We start from the raw sequence: 20,290 nt of genomic DNA on the forward strand, positions 1-20,290 counted from the left end.
AAACATGATTTATGCGAAATGTGAATTTTAATAGCCTTAGCGGTCTCGGTAGGATGCCTCGGCCAAGGTGTCCTCGAGAATGGATTTATGGCACAAGCCTAGATTTTTATGAGATTCATAAGTCTTTTTACGTATTTTGAACGAGATGTGTTCTAATTGTATAACCCAGTTTATGATGATTTACTTTATTGTCTCCATGTACTCAACTCTAGATGTTTATGATGATGTCTGTTTACTCATTGGGATTTTATAATCTCACCACCTTCATTTCCACCCATTTCAGGTTCAGTATAGACTGTAGATAGCTGATCTCATCGAGGACTACAGTGGGATCTGCATTTTCCAAACCGTAGGTTCACAGTCCTCTTTACTTTTGTTTATTCGGGGGCACTCTTGTTATTGTAAATTAAATTAAATATTTTGGCTTATTGTATTTAAGTATGTATAAATTTATTTAGCTTTTACGCTATAAAAATTATTCACATATAACTCTATAAATATTGTTTTATAAGAAAATAGAATATTTTACTTAATATTTCTTTTATTTTCTTATTATATTCAAATAACCATAATTTCGTTTTAAATGAAGATTTTAGACTTTTAAACTCATTTTGAATATGAATTGTGTGTTTTGTACTTGTATATTACGTTTTAGCTAGTTTTAAAATTTTTGAGAAAAATGACCAAAATACCCCTGTGAGACGAAAAATTAATATTTTATTTGTTTAAAGTTGGAAACAGCTTAAAATCTTTTAGAACACGATATTTGACAATGGTTGCTCACAAGGGAACAGAGAAACTGATAGTAAAGCCTTGCAGGGTTTCGGGTTGACATTCCGGGCAATAAGTGTCTACCGGGACACCGCGGCGGTTGTCACGAGCTCGAGGGGAGTACCGGGTCGTGACATATTACATATATACTTTAAATATAAAACTATTTACTTTCTATTTTGTGTTAACATTACAAAAATTATAACTTATAAAATTATTAATTACAATATATATACCTTTATTTTTATGAACCTATAATATATAAATCTAAAGGGAAGTTGTGAGATTAGAATAGTTTTGAAACCTAGTTATTTTTTTTAATTTCATGTAATTAAGGACAATTCCATATAGTTAATTAAATTAATTAATAGGAATATAATTATTAATTGACTTGTAATGTCTTTTAATATATATGCTTTATATACATTGGGTTCATTTAAAAGAAATTTAATTACTACTATATATATACTAAAATAATTTTAGTATATATACACTTTAAATATAAACATATTTACTTTCTATTTTGTGTTAACATTAAAAAAATTATAACTTATAAAATTATTAATTATGTTTGAGATATTTGTTTTTGAATTTTTAAATTTAAATTTTATTATTTGTGTGTTTTTATTAATTTAATTATTAGTAATTATATGAAATATATAGGAGAAATATAATTGTCTATGGATACGAGTACGAATTCAGGTTCAGATAATTGGGTACCCATGAATAGCATTTTAATAATTGTTTTACATAATCGGGTTTTTAAATGGGTTAGAGTAATTATAGGATAATGGGGATGTATTATGGTTAGGGTAGTAATTTTAAAAAATATTCAGATAGTTAATAGGGTTTAGGTACTTTATTTCTTATAGGGTTAGGGTTCGTATATCTCAAAATTAACGAGTACCTTACCCGTTGACAACCCTAATCTTACATTTTTATATTAGACCTCTATCATGTTTGAAGAGTTCTTGAAAATTTTCTTATTTTGCTTCTAGCATGCAAGAGTCACTACTAGAAAATAAGGTATTACCAACGAAATATATTCCATTGGTAAAAATTCGTTAGTACATACCAATGTCTTACCAACGGAAAGGAGGTCAAAATAGCATCAATTGATTACCGACCAAATTTACCAACGAACGTACTTCAATCAGTAACGCGTGGGCTGCAATTATATTTGGGAGGTAGAAAAAATACCGATTGAACACTTTGGTCGAGAATGACCATATATTCCATCAATAACACTATGATTATAACAACGGAATTACCAACGAAATTTCAGTTGTTGTACTCATAGTTCATTTTGCAGAGTTCGTCGATGAAATTTTTGTCAGTATAAAGGTTTAGGGTTATCGATGAAAAATCAGTAGTTCTAAATAAAATGCTTAAGGTTTTCTTTTCAAGCATTTCTCATTTCCCCCTTCTCTTCCCCCAGATTCGCCTCTCTACCAACCACCCCCAGCCTTCCCTCTCCAACGTCGATAGACAGTTGCCTCCCCTGATCAAACACTCTCCATTGTATACCCAAGTTCTATCAAACTCTCTCAAGTCAACAACCCCGGCCCACACTTTTCTCTCACGATCGAGAACCTCCCCTGTTCACTCATGCAATAAATGTGTAGCGGGGCCAACCACCCCTACTCCTCTCCCCCCTTGAATCTTGTGCTAGCTGACTACCCTCCCCCCCCCCCCCCCCCCGTCTAGAGTTAAATTCGGTGCTGACTACCCCCACCTCTCCTTGCCAACTGCCCCTTCCCCCGCCGAGACAGGTAAGGTAATTTATTTTTTAATCCTTCAAATGTATTTTATTAATCATATTGTTAATTTTACCATTTATTGTTTGGATTAGGTATGTTGTCATTTTTATTGTTGTGTGAAACTAGTTAAGCATATAAGTTGAATGGATCAAAGTTGCTTGTTAATTGATTGTAGAGTGTGGGGGATTGCGTTGCGGAATTGAGTTGAGGATTTTTTATTTGTGCTTGTTTATTGATTATAAGTTGTTGCTTGATTATTGAGTTTGGTTGCTATATGGAAGTAGAAAGCTGTTGATTTGTTTTTTTGGATTGTGGTGGTTGATTTTTAATTTCATTATAAATTTCATGTACTATATAGATATAATTTTTATTGATTTACAAGAACAAAAATTAGATATATATATATATATAGGTGTATAAATTATATGTAATGAAACTTTGAAAATTTAAAAACAATAATAATGATAAATTATTTTGATGTACTATATATATATATGTATATACAAAATTTACTACATGATGCACAATACAAACAAATCGCTAAATAAAATATATATGTAATAGCATATATATAATGATAAATTTGATGTAATTTTTATGCATAATTTATAATGATTTACAATAACAAAAATTACATATATGTATATAACTTATATAATGATAAATTTGAAAATTTTACAAAAAAAATAATAATGATAAATTTAATGTACTATATATACAAAATTTCTTATTGTTGTACAATAACAGCAATTATGAATGGAAAAAATATTAATAAAAAAATTTGATGTAATATATATGCATAATTTTTAATGATTTAGAAGAACATGGATTATATTTAGGGTTATAAATTATATATAATTTAAAATTTTTTTAAAAAATATTAACTATAAATTTGATGTACTATATATGCATAGTTTTTATTGATTTACAGTAACAAAAATTATATATATGTATATATATAATGAATGTGACTAAATTCTTTTAATTAGATTAATAATTCTAGTAATTAATTAATAATTAATTTTTATTATCTCATAACAGACGACATCATATGTCCGTTACATTTTTCAGAATGGAACGAGATCAAAGTTAGATATATTCCCAAGTGAATTCAAGTGGATTTCTTAGGACAGAATTTGTGAATGGCATTAAAGAATTTATTTCATTTGCCTTTGATCAACCTAGATATATAAGTGGGAATAAGATTAGATACCCTTGCTCCCGGTGCATGAATAGCAAGTTCATAACTACTGATATAGTTCAAAAGCATTTATTTCGTAAAGGTTTTACTGGTGCATACACAATATGGGATTCACATGGTGAATCATTCCATGTCGGACAATCATCAAGGCATTTTGTTCATGATCATGTCAAGGAAGTAATGTATAGTGCTAGAGTAGAAAAATCCATATGTTGAAATGGTTATGGATGCTTTACATCCAAATTTTCAATTCAATGTTGAGAATGAAAATGAAAGGGATATTCATGAAGATCCTAATCTGAACACTACAACATTCTTTTCATTATTAAATGATGTTGATTCAGCCTTGTGGTCTGAATGCACCAAGCACACTAAACTATTAGCTATGTCCCAATTATTAAATGTAAAGTCAAAGTTTAACATGAGTGAGACATGCTTTAATCATGTGATGCATCTAGGGAATGAGGTGTTGCCATCAAATAAAGCATTACCAAAGAACTTCTATAGAATGAAGACACAATTGAAGGAACTTGGGTTTAGTTATCTGAAAATTCATTCATGTAAGAATAATTGCATGTTGTTTTATAACAAATCTTTTGAGTTGTCTTATTGTTCATGCTGTGGTCATCCTCGATATAAACCGAATAATTCAAAAGGAGAAAGGGTGAAGAAAATTTCGTATAAGATTCTGTAATACTTTCCACTTATTCCTAGATTATAGAGACTTTATATGTTTGAAAAAAAGCAAAACACATGACATGGCATGCTACACACCACTCCAATGATGGAGTGCTTAGACATCTTGTTGATGGTGAGGCTTGGAAACACTTTAATCAAATTCATCCATCTTTTACAATAAAGCCTTGCATCGTTAAAATCAATTTATGTTCTAATGGTTTCAATTCATTTGGTGTGGCAACCAAACCATTCTCTATTTGGCTGGTAATGCTAACTGTTTATAACTTACCTCCGTGGATGTGCTGAAGCAACCATACATCTTTTTAAATATGGTCATCCCCGGGAGTAGAAGTCCTAGACAATATATAGATGTTTTCCTGCAACCTTTGATAGACAAGTTAAAAGTTATGTGGGACAAAGGTGTTGTCACATGGAGCAGTACTTTACGATGCCTTTGCGAAACAAAATTTTATTCTACGAGCAATACTCTTATGGACCATTAATGACTTCCCTGCATATGGTATGTTATATAGGTGGAGCACTCATGGATGTTTATCATGTCCATATTGCATGGAATGTGGGAAGATTTTCATCTTGCAATATGGGAAAAAGCCTTGATTCTTTGATTGTCATCAATAATTCTTGTTAATGGATCATCCATTTCATCACCAAAAAAATAAATTTAAAAAACATGTTGAAAGAGATTCTCCAATTCCTCGTTTATCCGGTGCTGAGATTTTGGAAAAACTGGATGCAATTCCTAATATCACATATGGAATAAAGGTTGGTAACCATAAGCTATCAGGTTTTGGGCAAACCCATGAAGAAAAGTATTTTTTGGGAGTTACCATATTGGAGTACAAATCTCATTCGTCATAACTTCGATGTGATGCATATTGAGCGTAATGTCATTGATAATATATTCAACACGATAATGGATGTTCCGAGGAAGACGAAAAACAATATAAAGGCTCAGCAAGATTTAGAGTTGTGTTGTAGGCAACCAAAATTGAATTTAATTACGCACAATGGGAAACTTATATAAACGAAAGCCTCTTACACTTTGACTAAGGAGCAAAAAAAAGCTAAGTGTTTATGGGTGAAACAGTTACGACTACTAGATGGTTTTGCCTCTAATATTGCGAATTGTGTGAATGAGCAAAAGTGCAAATTTTATGAGATGAAAAGTCATGATTGTCACGTTTTCATGTAGTGTTTGCTTCCAATTGCATTCCAATAAATGGTTCCTCATGCTATTTGGAGTGCAATTGTTGAGATCTCATATTTCTTTTATAACATCTATGTAACTAAATTGCGACTTGATCATATCAATGCATGGGAAGGGAAAATTATGGAAACCATATGCAAATTGGAGAAGATTTTTCCCTTTAGGTTTTTTAACTTAATGGAACATTTGTTGATCCACTTGGCATATGAAGCTAGGGTTAGAGGACCGATCCATTATCAATGGATGTATCCTTATGAAAGGTATTGGGAACCATACATGTAATTTACTTATTATTTTATGGTTAATATGAGATTCTAACAATCACGTTGATCTTCAGGTTCTTGTATCATCTGAAAAAAAAAATTCATAATCAAGCATTTGTGGAAAGATCCATTTGTGAAGCATATTTCATTGAGGAAATACCAATGTTTTGCTCGATGTACTTCAAACCTACCATCTCAACAAGAATGAATTAAGTCCCACGAAATGATGATGGTGGAGACTTTGATGCATCCGGTCGTCTTTCGGTTTTCACCCATCCCAGCTGACTTTTAAGTTCATTTGAGAAACTGCAATACCTAGAGGAGGATGAGTTCTATGTTGCATAACTATATGCACTTATGAATTGCCAAGAAATATTACCATACATTGAGTAAGTTTAAGTCAATTTCAAGTTTAGAAAATTACGTAAAGTTAATGATATTAATTCATTATATGTTCCTCCTATGTCTAGGATGTCCGATAAGGTGGTGATAAAAGAACGATATGGTATTTTCGATAAGTAATTAGAGAAAATCTGTGATGCAATCTTTTGAAATTGGTTTAAACAATATGTAAGTTATCATTCATCAATCTAAATGTAAATGTTAAAATAACACTTGAAATAATTATATGGCATGTCACTTTCTCGTAAGTGGCCCAAAATGCGAATCAAATTGATTCTCATTTGGTCAACATGCCGCACGATCCTAGTCATATAGCAATGTGTTACAAAGATTACTATGTGAATGGATACAAGTTCCATACATTGGAACTTGAAGAAAATTGTTTAACAATGAATAATGGTGTCTACATCAAAGGAAGTTGCTATAATGATTACGATCATGACTTTTACGGTCTATTGGTCGATATCGTCAAGTTAGAACACTTTGGTGTAAACAATTGAGTAGTTCTAGTCAAATGTCATTGGTTTGATATCGAAAAAAGTCTCAGAATTAATCCTGTTCATAGGTTGAATGAAATTAGACACAATTTAATTAATGAGCCTTTTGTTTTAGCTTAACAAGCTACTTAAGTTTACTACAGTCCATACCCATCAAACAAAAAAGATCGACATGATTAGTGGGCTGTGTTCAAAATGAAGGCTCGAAGTCAATTTGATATTCTGAATAATGAAATGGTGTATCAAGAAAATGAAGACAATCCCAATACATAATTTGATGATCCTTCAAATGACCTTGACAACAATACAATTCTTGTTAGTAGTGAATATGAAAAGATTAATATGTTTGTTGAGGTCGAACATAGTGAAGATGATGATGACGATGAAGGAGTTAAAAGACAACAAGAAGAGATAGAGATGGATGTAGAAAAAGACGATGATAATGAAAGCGATGATCCTGAAGATGAGAGCGATGAAAATGAGTTTGCATGTTCAGATGATGATTAAGGGTTGATGTTTATATATATATTTAGATCATGCAAAGATGTTGACATGATGTACTTTTTTATGCTAATTTATTTATATATGTCATTTTGTTTCGACATCAACCATTATTAAAATCTTTCTAATGATCGTGGAATTACATTTATTGATAGTACTTAATGTTAACGATTATGCATACATTTATTGTTAGTTCATAATAATGGTTCGTAGATAATGTGATGATAGATTTTTGCATAGTCATGGTTAAATATAAAACTACTGCTCGCTATCGAGCACGATTGAGTGGCGTAGGCAAATTCGCTACGCAACCTCTGATTCCACCTCCTCAATCTTCACCACTTGCTATGCGACCGCCTATGCCACCTCAATTATCGATACCATCAATGTCCACTCCTATGTCCATACCAACGGCTACTCCATTTAATTCAGAGGAAACACCACCAACTCTAACTATTGCCATAGGTGCATCAAACTCTATATCCCAGTCTAGGGTTCGATGGCCTAATGTAGGCTTACCCACTCCTACCAATTTGGACTAACGAAAACTTTTGCATCTTGTGGAAAAGAGGTAATTTACAGTTATTAGCTTATTTCATTATATGTAGTAATTTCATTAATGTGTTTTAATAAAAATGTATTAATTTTGTAGTACTTTTGCAAAGATTAGTGTGACTCCAATCATCATGAGAATAATCAAAAGTCACTTCAATTGGCCCTAGTCGACATGGAGGTTGATTCCTACAATTGTGAAAGATGCCATGTGGCGTAAATTTGAGGTACCATATTGTTATTGTATATTTACCCAGGTTTCCTTTAACAATATTGATACAAATATTCATAACTTATGTAAGAGTCTTTTATGTGGGCTAATGCTGATACTTCGAAGGTTTGCAACATATGAGAGATCTGTTAGTAGACGAGAATGAGAAAGGCAAGAAAGACACGAGCACTCGCCATGATCTCCTCTTGACTAAAAGGAAAGTGCACCCTTGAATCACTTCAGAGGTTTGGGACCAACTAGTCTATAATGTTTGGGCCATGCCCAAGTGGCAACGTTGATCCGTGAAGGCCTAGCAAAACCACTTGATAAAGAAAGACGGTAGCATAGCAAAGTACACAAGAGGTTCTTTACTTTTTGATTTACATCAGAAGAAAATGGTATGTGTTCTTAACTCGTAAAATCAATAACGTGAGAATTTTGATGTTGTCGTTGTGTTGTTGACGACTATGAAGCAAAGCCATGTATATGTTTTAATGATACGTTTTTTTTTCTTCTGAGTGTGTTATGTATTGTGGTTGTTCTACGATTTTAAAACATGTTGTCATTGCCTTGTTGAAGATTGCGAAAACATGCATATTAGTGATCATGGGTTTTTTTTTATTGTGATTGCAGTCCGAGATGCTACAAAGATTGGTGACATTTTCTGAGGTTTTCAAACATACTCACAAGCGATAGAAAAGTAGCGGAGAGTTTGTCGACAACAAGTTGAAGATTGTTAGTGTAACTAATAGAAATAAGTCAATTTATTTTAACTATATTATTGAATATGAGTATATGTTCCTTAACAATTTCATTAATATATAATGTCATTTTCTTTTCTATTTGTAGGAATTATATACATCTGCTATATTGCAGTAGTACAGTGATGATCCATCATCCCAACTGAAGTTGGATTCAGTAGCATGGTCTGAGGCAATTGGAAGACCGCAAACCACTCGAACCCAAGTCTATAAGTTTAGCACCAGGATGCAACCTGCTTCACTATTTGCTCCAGCTGCAACATTTAAGTCTACTTGTGGTCTAATGCCTTATGTTGCTACTGCATGAGTTTCATCATCTGAACTAGAAGGCTGTCAAGAAATAAAGACCGATGTGAAGGAGTTGAAGACTAACATGTCCAATATTAAGTCCATCATGAAGGTTATCCTTGAGAGGCTTCCAAATCCAATTGGTGAGACTTCATCATCACAGCAGTCTCATCCTCAATCACAACAGCAATCTCCCCTTCCACATGATTTGGCCAATAGACAATCGTAATTCCTTTTCATTGTGCTATAGATTTTTTATATTAATTTTTTTCATAGACTTTGAACATTTCTTTTTTAATTTTGAAAATATTTGGTGTGTTTTGTTCATTATATAATACATTTGGAGTAATTTTTCAAACAAAATTATTATTTTAAATATATTAATATTATTATATTATTCAATACAAAAAATATAAAATATTAAAAATATATATATAATTAATTATTATCGACGAAATTCTTTCAATATCGACATATTTATTTTTTTTACTGATGAAATTTGCTTTATTATCGACGAAATAGTACCCATTATCGACAGAACAAGTCAAAAATTTTAGTTGCTAATTTCGTTGGGAATTCAGTAGGAAATCCGTCGATAAAATACCAACACATTATTTACCGCTAAATCCATCAGTATATTATCGACAAATGTACCAACAATAAATTTTTTGATTGGTATGTTTCTCGACGAAAATTACTGATGGATTTTTTACATCACCGATGAATTTTTCAGTCGACAGATCAAATTTTTTATCAACGAAAATACCGACGAAACTTTTCGTCTGTGATATTTCAGACAAAATTTTAAAATACCGACAACGGTATTGTTGACTGACGAACGGCAAATTTTTCCGTCGATAATTGATATTACCAACGGAAAAATCCGTCTATAAAACTGGATTTTTTAGCAATGAGTATTATTGCTTGAATGATCCGGGTCGACAAGATTACAAGAGACTAATTAATGTCAGCAAGCTTGTGTTAGATTATAAATTTGAAGCAACAATTACATGTTCCCTTACTGAGAAGTGAGAAAAGAGGCAAATCACTTTCCTCTTTCTCTTTTGAAGGACTAAAGGAGCCTCCCAACCACCCATGTGTGTATATGTATCTATCCATTAAACATGTTATTGATGTTGGGATAGTACCCTATAATTATAAAAGGTGTTCTCCTTTAATAATTCACTTCTTTTCAAGATGAAACATGCTATATATCTAAGGAATGAAAATAAAGAATGTAATCAATTTGGCCTAATGCCATGGAATTAACACATCACTTATAATTATATACTTTTTTTTTGGCAATTTAGTTTTCCAAAATAGGCTTTTAAGTGCCGCCACCAAGGAAGTGAATCACAAGTACAGTCAATGATCTAGGGAGGCTCTGTTTCATAGTTTTCTGTTTTTTCCCTGTTTCAAAATGTCCTTTCAAAGGTTGGAAGCAAGATTCTTATTCACCTACGCATATGTAGATGTACCTTTATTCTTCAAGAATAACAACTACAAAGTCGAGAAAAAGATCAGTTATCCAAAGAAAATAGTAACAGTAATGCAATACTCATTCTCAAGCTCTGTCGTCATTAACTTGGTCAATACAAAAATGGGAGAAAACATTCTATTATGCTTCGGAAGAAAGAAACAACTTCTTGCGCTAACCCAACTCTTTAACTCAACATTTTCTTTTTTGAGTTCAGAAGGGGAGTTTTTTTTTCCTTTCGTCTTTCACGGAGGAAATTAAAGACAAAGTGGACCAAGATATGAGCCGTCCACTGTTTTTATTCTCTGGGAATGGTATTCATAAGGAAATATACAAGCAGCACGCGAGGAAAGCAATCAAGATGAGCTTTTACTTTAATGGGAAAACTGCAAATTGCTCATACAGCTAAAGTGGGTGTAATGTTGAAGTCGAGATTCCAGAGATCAAACTTTCCATCCACAAAATCATAATGTGCGCCCTTCAAAACAAGGCTTTTCTTCACCACAGCCTCTCTCACAAATGGATATGTCAACAGGTTGCCCAGAGATACATTCACAGCTTCCTGCATTAATTTAAGAACACAAACATTATCAAGAATATCAAACGTTAAAGGAAAAATAAACGATCTGCTCATTATTGTTTAAGAGTGCCAAAAAAATGTTATGATAGTAGACATGTGAGTTACCTTCTCGCAGTTGGTGCATTGCTCCGAGAAACTTAGCTCATTACATTCTGATTTCACCTTAGTCTTTGCGGGTGCACAGATGCTAACCCATTGTTCAATGAAATCACTGCAAAGTTCAAAAGTCAAACATAAATGAAAATGAAATATAAATCTTCATTTGTCTTAAATCTGTTTAGGCATCCTTCTATAGAAGAAGGAGAGAAAGGGGCCCAAAAATCAGGCCTAAAACTTAAAGTCCATGGCCCTGTTACAAGAAAACTGTTGATCCATATTTAGAGACAAAGGTCCTAAACATCTTCTGTTAATGAAATTAGAGAAGACAGGGCATTAAAAGCTATAGAGAAGCAGCCATTTAAATAAGTCTACATATATGAATATATAAACCCCATAACGTCTTGCATTGGCAGGATATATTAGACCTGATTGGTAAAGGAATGATGTGGAATCCACATTTTTACATTGGTATGTTCCCGATTCCAAAAGCAAGATGAAAGTTCAAAGTTCAAAAGTTGTTCCCCCTGGCTTTATTCGCCTTTATAGATGCCTCCATGAATGTGGTACCTCGCACTTATCAACTTATATAGTAGTTACTGATAATTCACGATAAAGAGTATACTGGAATATCACATGGGAACTATTGAGATTCTGAGACTGAAAGGTCAAAAATACTAAAATACCTTTTGATTATTTTAATCTGTTCCTTAATATAAAGTATATGCTGCACTTGCAAGATTTAAGCAGAGTTTTAAATATGTGCTTTGCTTTAATGCCACAAAGATAAAAGTCTGACCTAGCAGTGGTCCCATCATCTGGGATAGACATGAGCCCTTTGATACCTCCACAGCAGCTGTGTCCAATAACCACAATATTCTCCACCTGCACACCAAACATTCTCTTTTACACATCCAATTCCAAGAGGGGAAATATAAGAAAGCTACTTTAACGTTGAAAGAAAAGCAGAAGAGCTGCTCACACCACTTAACAAAGTATATACAAACATATATATACTGAATTCACCATTCATTATTGCACTGTTCCATATTTCAATCCGTTTATAATTAATTAATTAATTAATTCAAAAGTTGAACCGATACATCAGCAATTACTACACCGATTATTGAAGCCAGCAATTGATGCAAATTCAAGGTGATTGATATATAGAAAGCACAAGGAATCAGTGCATCTCTTTGAAGTTGGTCGGTAAGCACTTAATACTTCATAGAGAGTTAGAGCATGCCTAGTGACTAGAAGTCACGTTGCCCCCACCAAAGAGTCAACATCCACTAAACATTATCCATGCTCTATCATTAAAAAAAGGGAAATAGCAAATCGTGCTTATAAAGTCAAATTATAGTACTATGTTCACCTTCAGATGCAGGACTGCATATTCAATGGCCGCACCAACTCCGGAGTATTTTGTCTGCGGTAAATAAAGCAAATCAAGTTAATATAAAATACATTAGAAATATCAATAGTAAACTGGTGAAAATATTAAGATTCATATCAACTGGAGGACGGCTTGAAACGCCAAACCCCGTGAAGAATAAATAATGTAACGGAGGCGAACCTTGTCATACGGTGGAACCATGTTGGCAATGTTTCGGACCATAAAAGCCTCCCCTGGTTGGAAATCCAGGATGTGAGAGGGGCAGACTCGAGAGTCGGAGCAAGCAAATACCAAAAACTGTACAAAAACGATTTGCTTACAGGGGAAACAAATATGAGTTTTAGCTTACTATGCTCGCCATTCATATTGCATAGCAGTAATGACTGTTGAAAGAATAAAAGATTCATGGATAAAAATATTGCCCAACTCCTTGAATCCACCCATAACTTTCACTCATAATTTTAGCACCCAAAATGACAACAAAACAAGTCGTAAAAGCAACTGCTAATTCACTTTTGTCAAACTCTTTATCTGAAAAAAGAGACAGCCACTATCTTTCTAACAGTAGCACGGAAAAATAAATCAACCGGTTGACTATTCATTCCTCCCCACCCCAGTCCCCACTCCCCCACCATTCAAAAGGTGTGCAAACTTAGGCCATACACGTACCATTTCGTCAAATAAAGCCCGCAATCATAAATGCCAAAAAAGTCAGTTTTTAGTGGAGTATATTCTCGGTTCAAATTTATTGCGTTGTACTCGAAAATGAAACAATTCCATTAACAAATACAATTCTCTGGTAAATATCTGGCAGTTGCCACATTCAACTAATTAGCTTAATTTTCACCGTCTAAAGTAAGTCCAAATCTTGTCTGAACAGGTTGGTCAATATTTTTACCAGTTCAGTAATTCATATACTGCAAATATCCAAAATAAGAAACAAAAAAAAAGGGACTCCTAACAGACACAAAAAAGAGGTCGACCGTGCGTGATAATAATAGCAGGACGAACCTTGGGGCTTTGGCCTTTGGCAAGCTCACCGTACAGATCAGGATTTTTCCTGAAAAAAAAAAAAAAAAAAAGAGGGCAAGACAATTCCAATTAAGCTAATAATTAAAAAATAGATATTTATAGCCAGCCAATTTCCCATATCAACCATACTGTTTGCCTTGTCTGCAACTGCCAATTCATTTGCTGTCACCTATTCCAAATCCACTTTCTTTTTAATTTAAAATAGTAACAACAATTCAATTTTTAATATCTTTCAGAAAGCCATTAATGACGCTTCGTCGAATTGGAAAGACAAATGGCCACATGAAAAGGAAGAAAACAAAGAAAGGCAGTTACGGTACTTTCAATAAAAGGTAATATAAAAACATGAAGAAGCCAAAACGATACGGCAGATTCCACGATCTGACAGAAGAGGAGAAACTTCCACTGTTCCATAACTCTCTTTTTTTTATTTATTTTTGGTAGATAACAGGTGCTAGTAAATTTATAAACGTACTCATATTTCTCCTTCTTGAAGTGAAGGAAACCGGTTTCGATCCGCTTGACCGGGTCGAACTGGTTGGGGTCGGCAGCTGCCTCTAACTCGGCCGTTATCTGCATGATTTTTGCGGCGGCGACGCTTTGGAGATCAGCTTTGTCACTGCAACCGAGGACGCCAACATTAACCAAACCGTTTCAGAGTTACAGTTCAGTGGAGGTTGTGGGTCCCAGGTTTGGTCCAAACCTTGGCCCCAGTTTCGGACAACGTAACTGAAAAACACGGTTTACCATGTTCGATAAAACCGCGAAAATGACGGATAGGGACGGCAGTTATGGCGAAATTACCGTCCCAGAAATCCTTGGCTTTTTCTGTTTTTAAGGTCCGGAACGGAAAGAGAGATGTTAGAAAGACAGCACTGTAATACCTGAGAAGCTTCGACAAAGCTGCAATCGCCTCCTCGTATGACTCGCTTCCCATGTCTTCTTCTTTCTGTTAGCTCAAAAAAGAAATCAAAATTTCACAATTATTTCTCGAAATGGATACAATTCTAAATATTTATTATCGTGATCTGACACGTTAAATTAATTCCGGGAAATCCATGAACGTTAACTCCGATGAAACAAAAGCCGAAGAGAAGTGAAAAAGAGAGAGAGAGAGAGAGAGAGCAAACTAAAGCAAATCAGAAAATCAAGCCAGTTAGAAGAAAAGAAAGGAATGGAAAGGTGAAGCTGTAGATGAAGGTGATCTGAATCGGGATCAACGCAGAAACAAGATTAAAAAGCTGTGAACAGTTTTGGTAAAAGACGAATCATTGTCTTTGCGAACCTTTTCTTTTACAAACTTTGAGATTCTTCTTTCTGGTTCTGAATTTGGGTAGGACTAAACTAAAGGAGAATTCACCAACCTGATAAGTTGATAATCACTCTTTTTCACGATATCAGGTACTTTATAGCTTCTGCTACAGATTGGCGCCCTATTTATACTAGCTTATTAATTACCATGGTAGATGAAGTAACCCGAGGTTAGCTGTAGGGGATGGTTAAGTTCTAAAAAAAAAATGAAAGGAAAGTTTGTTTTCATTACATTAGACAGGAGCGGTGGACGCGTTAGGCCTGTGTTTGTCTGTGGTAAGCAAAATTGGCAGTCTACGAGGAGAAGCGGTACGGTGTTGCCTGGTGTAGGGAGGGATTTACTGACTCTGGTCCTTTGGATTGGTTCAAATTTCAAAGATCGGTGATCGGATGGTAATACGACTTATTCCTAAAGAAGGGCACATCTCTTTAGAAATAAGTGAGCAGCGTCCATCGGAAGCTCCGGCTGGCTAAGTCAAATAAGACGACGTGGGAGGGCCGCCACGTGGTGGGATTTGCGAAGGTGACGACAACTGAAATTGATTAATCTCTTTATTATTGTTTATTAGGCCACAGTGTTATTTATTTCTTGGTCAAAGGAAAAAGTTTATTTATTTCATGATTAATGATTTTTTTATGGGTATTATCCACAGATCTACAACTACAGCTTAGATTCCTCTCCCGTTTAATGAAAGGTTTAGACAATTTTATTGAATATGATATTGTCATTATTTAGCAAGTTGTATGTGGTTCAACAATTAAATAGATGCAACACAACAACAATTTTTTATATCTCATAACTAATAATTTAGACTTTTATTATTTAACCATTTTTATATCTCATAATTTTCAAGTTTATTAAGATAATATATTACTTAATTGGGTAACTTCAAAGAGTACCCTAAGTTCATCAGCAAAATCTTACTTCAAATACTACTATAATAGTAATATTTTTACTAAAATAATATGTTCAATATATAGTGTCAAATACAACTGAGTGTACATGTGAGAAAAATGACTTTGCATTCTTGTTTTAAAAAAAAAGGGGTAGGACATAGAAATCTATAACATAAGTAAAAGGGGCTTCCACACTTGGTCATGTTTGTGGCTTCTTCTATTGACATGTGATTTTTTTTTTTATATAATTGAGAGATGAGGGAATTCGAATCTTACTCTTTAAGTAGGGAGATCATGCACCAACTAATGAACCAAATGTTTTTTAGGCAAGCATGTGGTTAAATTAAAATAGTTGATTAAAAAGGAATTTTGAGATGATTTTTGTGGAGTCGGTTGCATTAGGATTGTCAACAGGGGATTTTTTCTCTTTAGCTTTTGAAGAGGGTTTTCCCACATTGAGTAATAGTGTTTTGGTTTACAGGAAATTGAAGCTAACAATGCTTTCATGTATTAAGAAATATATATTTTTTTAAAATATAATATAAAAATAAAATTTTTTAATGAATATTTGTGGATTTCATCCAAGTTTGACGTGAAACAAATTTTTAATTTTTAATTTTTAATGAGACATGATAAGATTCACAAGGTGGATTAATTCTAAATAATTTTAAATGCATGAGATAAAAAAAGTTTTAATTAAAATCGAAGATCATTTAGAAAATTTCATCATTAAAACTAAAAAAAAATTAATAGGTATAATTAACATTCCTTTTATTTTGACTTTCAAAAAATATTCATTTTATTTTAATAATTTTATTGTATCAATTATGTTGCTTATCAATAATTACTTTTAAAATATTATATTTTCTCAATATGAATTTGATTTTACTATTAGAATCATGTAATTAGCAAAATATGATTATATCAACATTAGCATATATTAAGATCTAAAAAATCAAATGTTTTCAAAAAAAATTATTTAAATAAAAAATTTTGCTTAATAAGAGAAGAGAAAATATTTAAATTTTTTCTAAATAATTATTTTTAAATTATCATTACAACTATTATTATAGTATTTTTAAATTTCAAATTATTTCTCCTTAATTATTTTTATTTTTATTTATAATATTATGTAATTTTAAATTATTTTTAATAAAAATATTTAACACCCACGCGAAGCGGTGCACCACTCTAGTATAAGAAAGAAGATGATTGACTACTCCTTTAAAGGATTTAATTTTATGATTGTTCCTTTTCTATCTTCTCTTAGTATTCAAAGGCTTTTATTTATTTATTATTTATTTCATAGCAATGGAGGATTTGTTCTCAAACTTAAATGGAGTACTAACCCCTGGTCAACTAGAGTCTTATTTTGAGTGCTTGAAGGAAGATGGTTGATCCTGCTACCTTTAAGATAGATAAAAATTAACTAGAAAAGAGAAAATGATGTAGATAAATTTTGATCTTGTATTTTTCTTCAAACTGTTTGTGTCAATCTATAATAAAATAATATCTCCACTACCAAAAAATAGTAGAGAGGATTTTTTCTCAGCAAGAATCCTTTTTTTATTAAAAAATATTGAAGATGTCTATTTCTTCATTAATTATGTTGATGGACATACATTCAAGTAATTTATGATTTAAATTTTAATAGCCTTAAATTGAGTAAAAAGATAGATGAAAATTAATTAAAAAATGAAGTGGACAAAATCTTGATTTTAGTTTTTTTTTTAAAGAAATACATATATCAGTTTATGATAAAAGTAATGAAAATATATATTCATTACTTTTTAGTAACGGAAAAAAGCCTTTGTTAGCTAGCTTTGGTTAGTAAGCTGGCAACTTGGTCAGTCGGGACGTGCACGTCATCATAGAATGATTTTGCACCGATCGAGGTTCAGCCAAACAAATTTACAAGCATTTTACATTTATGTTGATGGTGTTAATAGTTTTGGTAATACAAAACTTTTTCCATCATTATTTATTAAGATTGAAAGTAAAGCTTCATAAAACATAATCATATGTTTTTTTATTAAAAAAACTATTTTTCCTTTTAAAAATAACGAATTTGTGGTAGAATGAAAGAGAAAAAAATGCTAGTGAAAAGGGAAAATTTGATAAATTTATTTAATAATTTGAAATTCAAAAAAAAATTAAAAGAAGATAAAATCAAATCAAATCCAAAACTGAAATTCATACCTTAATTTATAATAAAGGCAAATCACAATATTTATCATTGTTAATAATATAATAATTCTTATTATTTGATTTAAATTTTGTATAATTTCCTTAAATATTCCTTTTTATATAATAAATACATTCTTATAATGCAAGTGGAGGTTAACAATGACTGGTGCATGTACAGACTTCACTATCTCAACGTAAAAACTGTTAAACGTTGTCTTTGAATTATCATTATTTAGATGTGAGAAACGACAAAGTGGTTTCTACGTCCCCTTACTGCCACTAAAATATTTCCCTTGAAGCTAACTTCTCCAGCACCACCACTGGCAGTGAGGAATATAATTAATGAAGACAATTCTGAACCATAAATTATTGAGCTTCAAAAATGGACCTAGGCATATGCATGACCATATATTTCTCACAGCACTGAGGTAATATTGGAATGCAACCCATAGACCAAAAAGTACATGGTCGCTATGATTCTCTCTAATTGAGTGGTCAAAATTTCTAATCCAAATGAGGCCAGATATTTAAGTATTTCCACTTCAACCTTTTAACCAATTGCAGCGATCCTTCTTTAGCTTTCTAAACCAGTTCAGCCCTACCCCAGAGAACGCTCCCGAGGGTTGAATTTAAGAAAAGCCTGCTCCACAAAGGTTAATTTCTGAAGTAGTAGTGCCAGTGCATGACTATTGGCTCACTTTCACAATCTCAAAATTCTTGACCCTTCGCAAGTTTACTATTTGCACTCTTGATTACTTTTGCCGCTGATTTATTTAATTTTTTAATTAACACAGTTTTAATTATTGCAAATATAAAAGGGCTTGGTGAGCTGTCTATGGAAACTATTCCCTAGTATGAATAGTTTTATATATATTTGCCATCGCCAGCTTAGACTTGCTTTATGTTTTAACAACTGTTTTCCAGTCTCAACATTTTGCTAATCTTTGAATAATAATAGTAATAAGTTGAAGAGAAGACTACTTGTCTTTGTTTGAAGAAAATGAATTTCAAAAACAAAGAAAATCAAACTTACTTACCAGCATTTCAAAAATTAACTCCTAACATTGCCAAATAATATCTTGCCACTATCATTGTCAATAAGGCCTAGTCTCGAGTTCCATCGAATGTGAGTTTGAGATTTAATCCAATTTTATATTAAATTTATCTAATTATATATAGAATGATTTGTATTAGGACGCATCCAAAATGATATTGAAATGCCAAAAAACATTTGCAATTGGTAAGAAAGGATTAATGCAAAAGTAAGATATGATCTTACCGAGACCTTTGCCGAACAACATAGCAGCATACACTTACTAAATCTTCCAGCCATGGGTTTTTCTCTTCGGGTTCAATTCACTCCCCTGTTTTATCAGACAGATTCAAACTAATGAACACAGTGGGAAAGAGAGAGATCCAAAAATAATGAACTTTTGACGTTACTTTCAGGGGGGTCCTTAAAAAAATATTGTTGTGGAGGTGCAAATAATGATGAGACTTTCAGAGGTTACATATAATCATTGTTGACGATTAGGCCACACTCACCCACCGACCTCGTTACCTAAAACTTGTCATCAAATTCAGAATTATAATAATAATGTCAAGTGACAAATAAATGAATTTAAAAATGGGGAAAAGATTTAGAGACCCATTTATATCAACAGTAAGGCCCCTTGATTGATAGTGGTGGCTCCTGCATACGCTCACGGGACAAATCACTAAACAGAAGATAGAGGAAAGAAGAGTTATTCACATTTTTTATTCCCTCTCCTAATCGCTCTCATACTCTTTCAATATTCCTTCGTGTTCTTGTTTTCTTAGTCTGTTTACGGAACATGTAAGGGGTTCACCAAGTCTAAAGACAACTACACCAACAAGCACCTTGTCTGACATTAACTATGGGGATTAATAATTAGTACTTAGTCTTCAAACTTTAAACAATAAATGAAAGGGAGAGAATTGAAGAGAGAAAGTACCAATTACTTGTATGGAAATAACTTGGGAGGGTGGAAGTGAGGTCAGCAACAATGGGCACCTTTTTCGATTTCTCCAATAGGCTGTGTGTCTAAGAAGGGAGGTGGGTGGCGTTGCATTCGGAAAGGTGGGATGGGAATTTCATTTGACCAGGACAAATCGGGATAATGTGTAAAGAGCCCAGGGCATGAGAAAGTAGGAGAAAGAGTCAGTTCAGGGCTTCCCGT

The 20,290-nt window shown here is 32.8% G+C and overlaps 1 protein-coding gene across 4 annotated transcripts; it reads right to left on the reverse strand.

The window, feature by feature from the left end:
• Positions 1-10,637: 10,637 nt before the first annotated feature.
• On the reverse strand, positions 10,638-20,290 carry LOC18609465 (carbonic anhydrase 2-like). Of its 4 annotated transcripts, none has more exons than XM_018115967.2 (10): positions 20,073-20,290; positions 19,369-19,453; positions 14,579-14,643; positions 14,170-14,313; positions 13,674-13,722; positions 12,843-12,959; positions 12,642-12,695; positions 12,066-12,151; positions 11,276-11,381; positions 10,638-11,152 (listed from the first exon to the last, which is right to left on the reverse strand). In XM_018115967.2, the coding sequence occupies exons 2-10, from the start codon at positions 19,420-19,422 to the stop codon at positions 10,988-10,990; spliced, it is 840 nt and encodes a 279-aa protein (XP_017971456.1). In that variant the 5' UTR covers positions 19,423-19,453; positions 20,073-20,290; the 3' UTR covers positions 10,638-10,987. The 4 variants fall into 4 exon arrangements, with proteins under 4 accessions (XP_017971456.1, XP_007044647.2, XP_007044649.2 ...); XM_007044585.3 differs by having other exon boundaries at positions 20,066-20,290; XM_007044587.3 differs by lacking the exons at positions 19,369-19,453; positions 20,073-20,290 and adding an exon at positions 15,059-15,394.

This window comes from Theobroma cacao, chromosome 2 (genome assembly GCF_053813885.1).
Source record: "Theobroma cacao isolate CCN51 chromosome 2, ASM5381388v1, whole genome shotgun sequence".
Taxonomy (NCBI): Eukaryota; Viridiplantae; Streptophyta; class Magnoliopsida; order Malvales; family Malvaceae; genus Theobroma; species Theobroma cacao.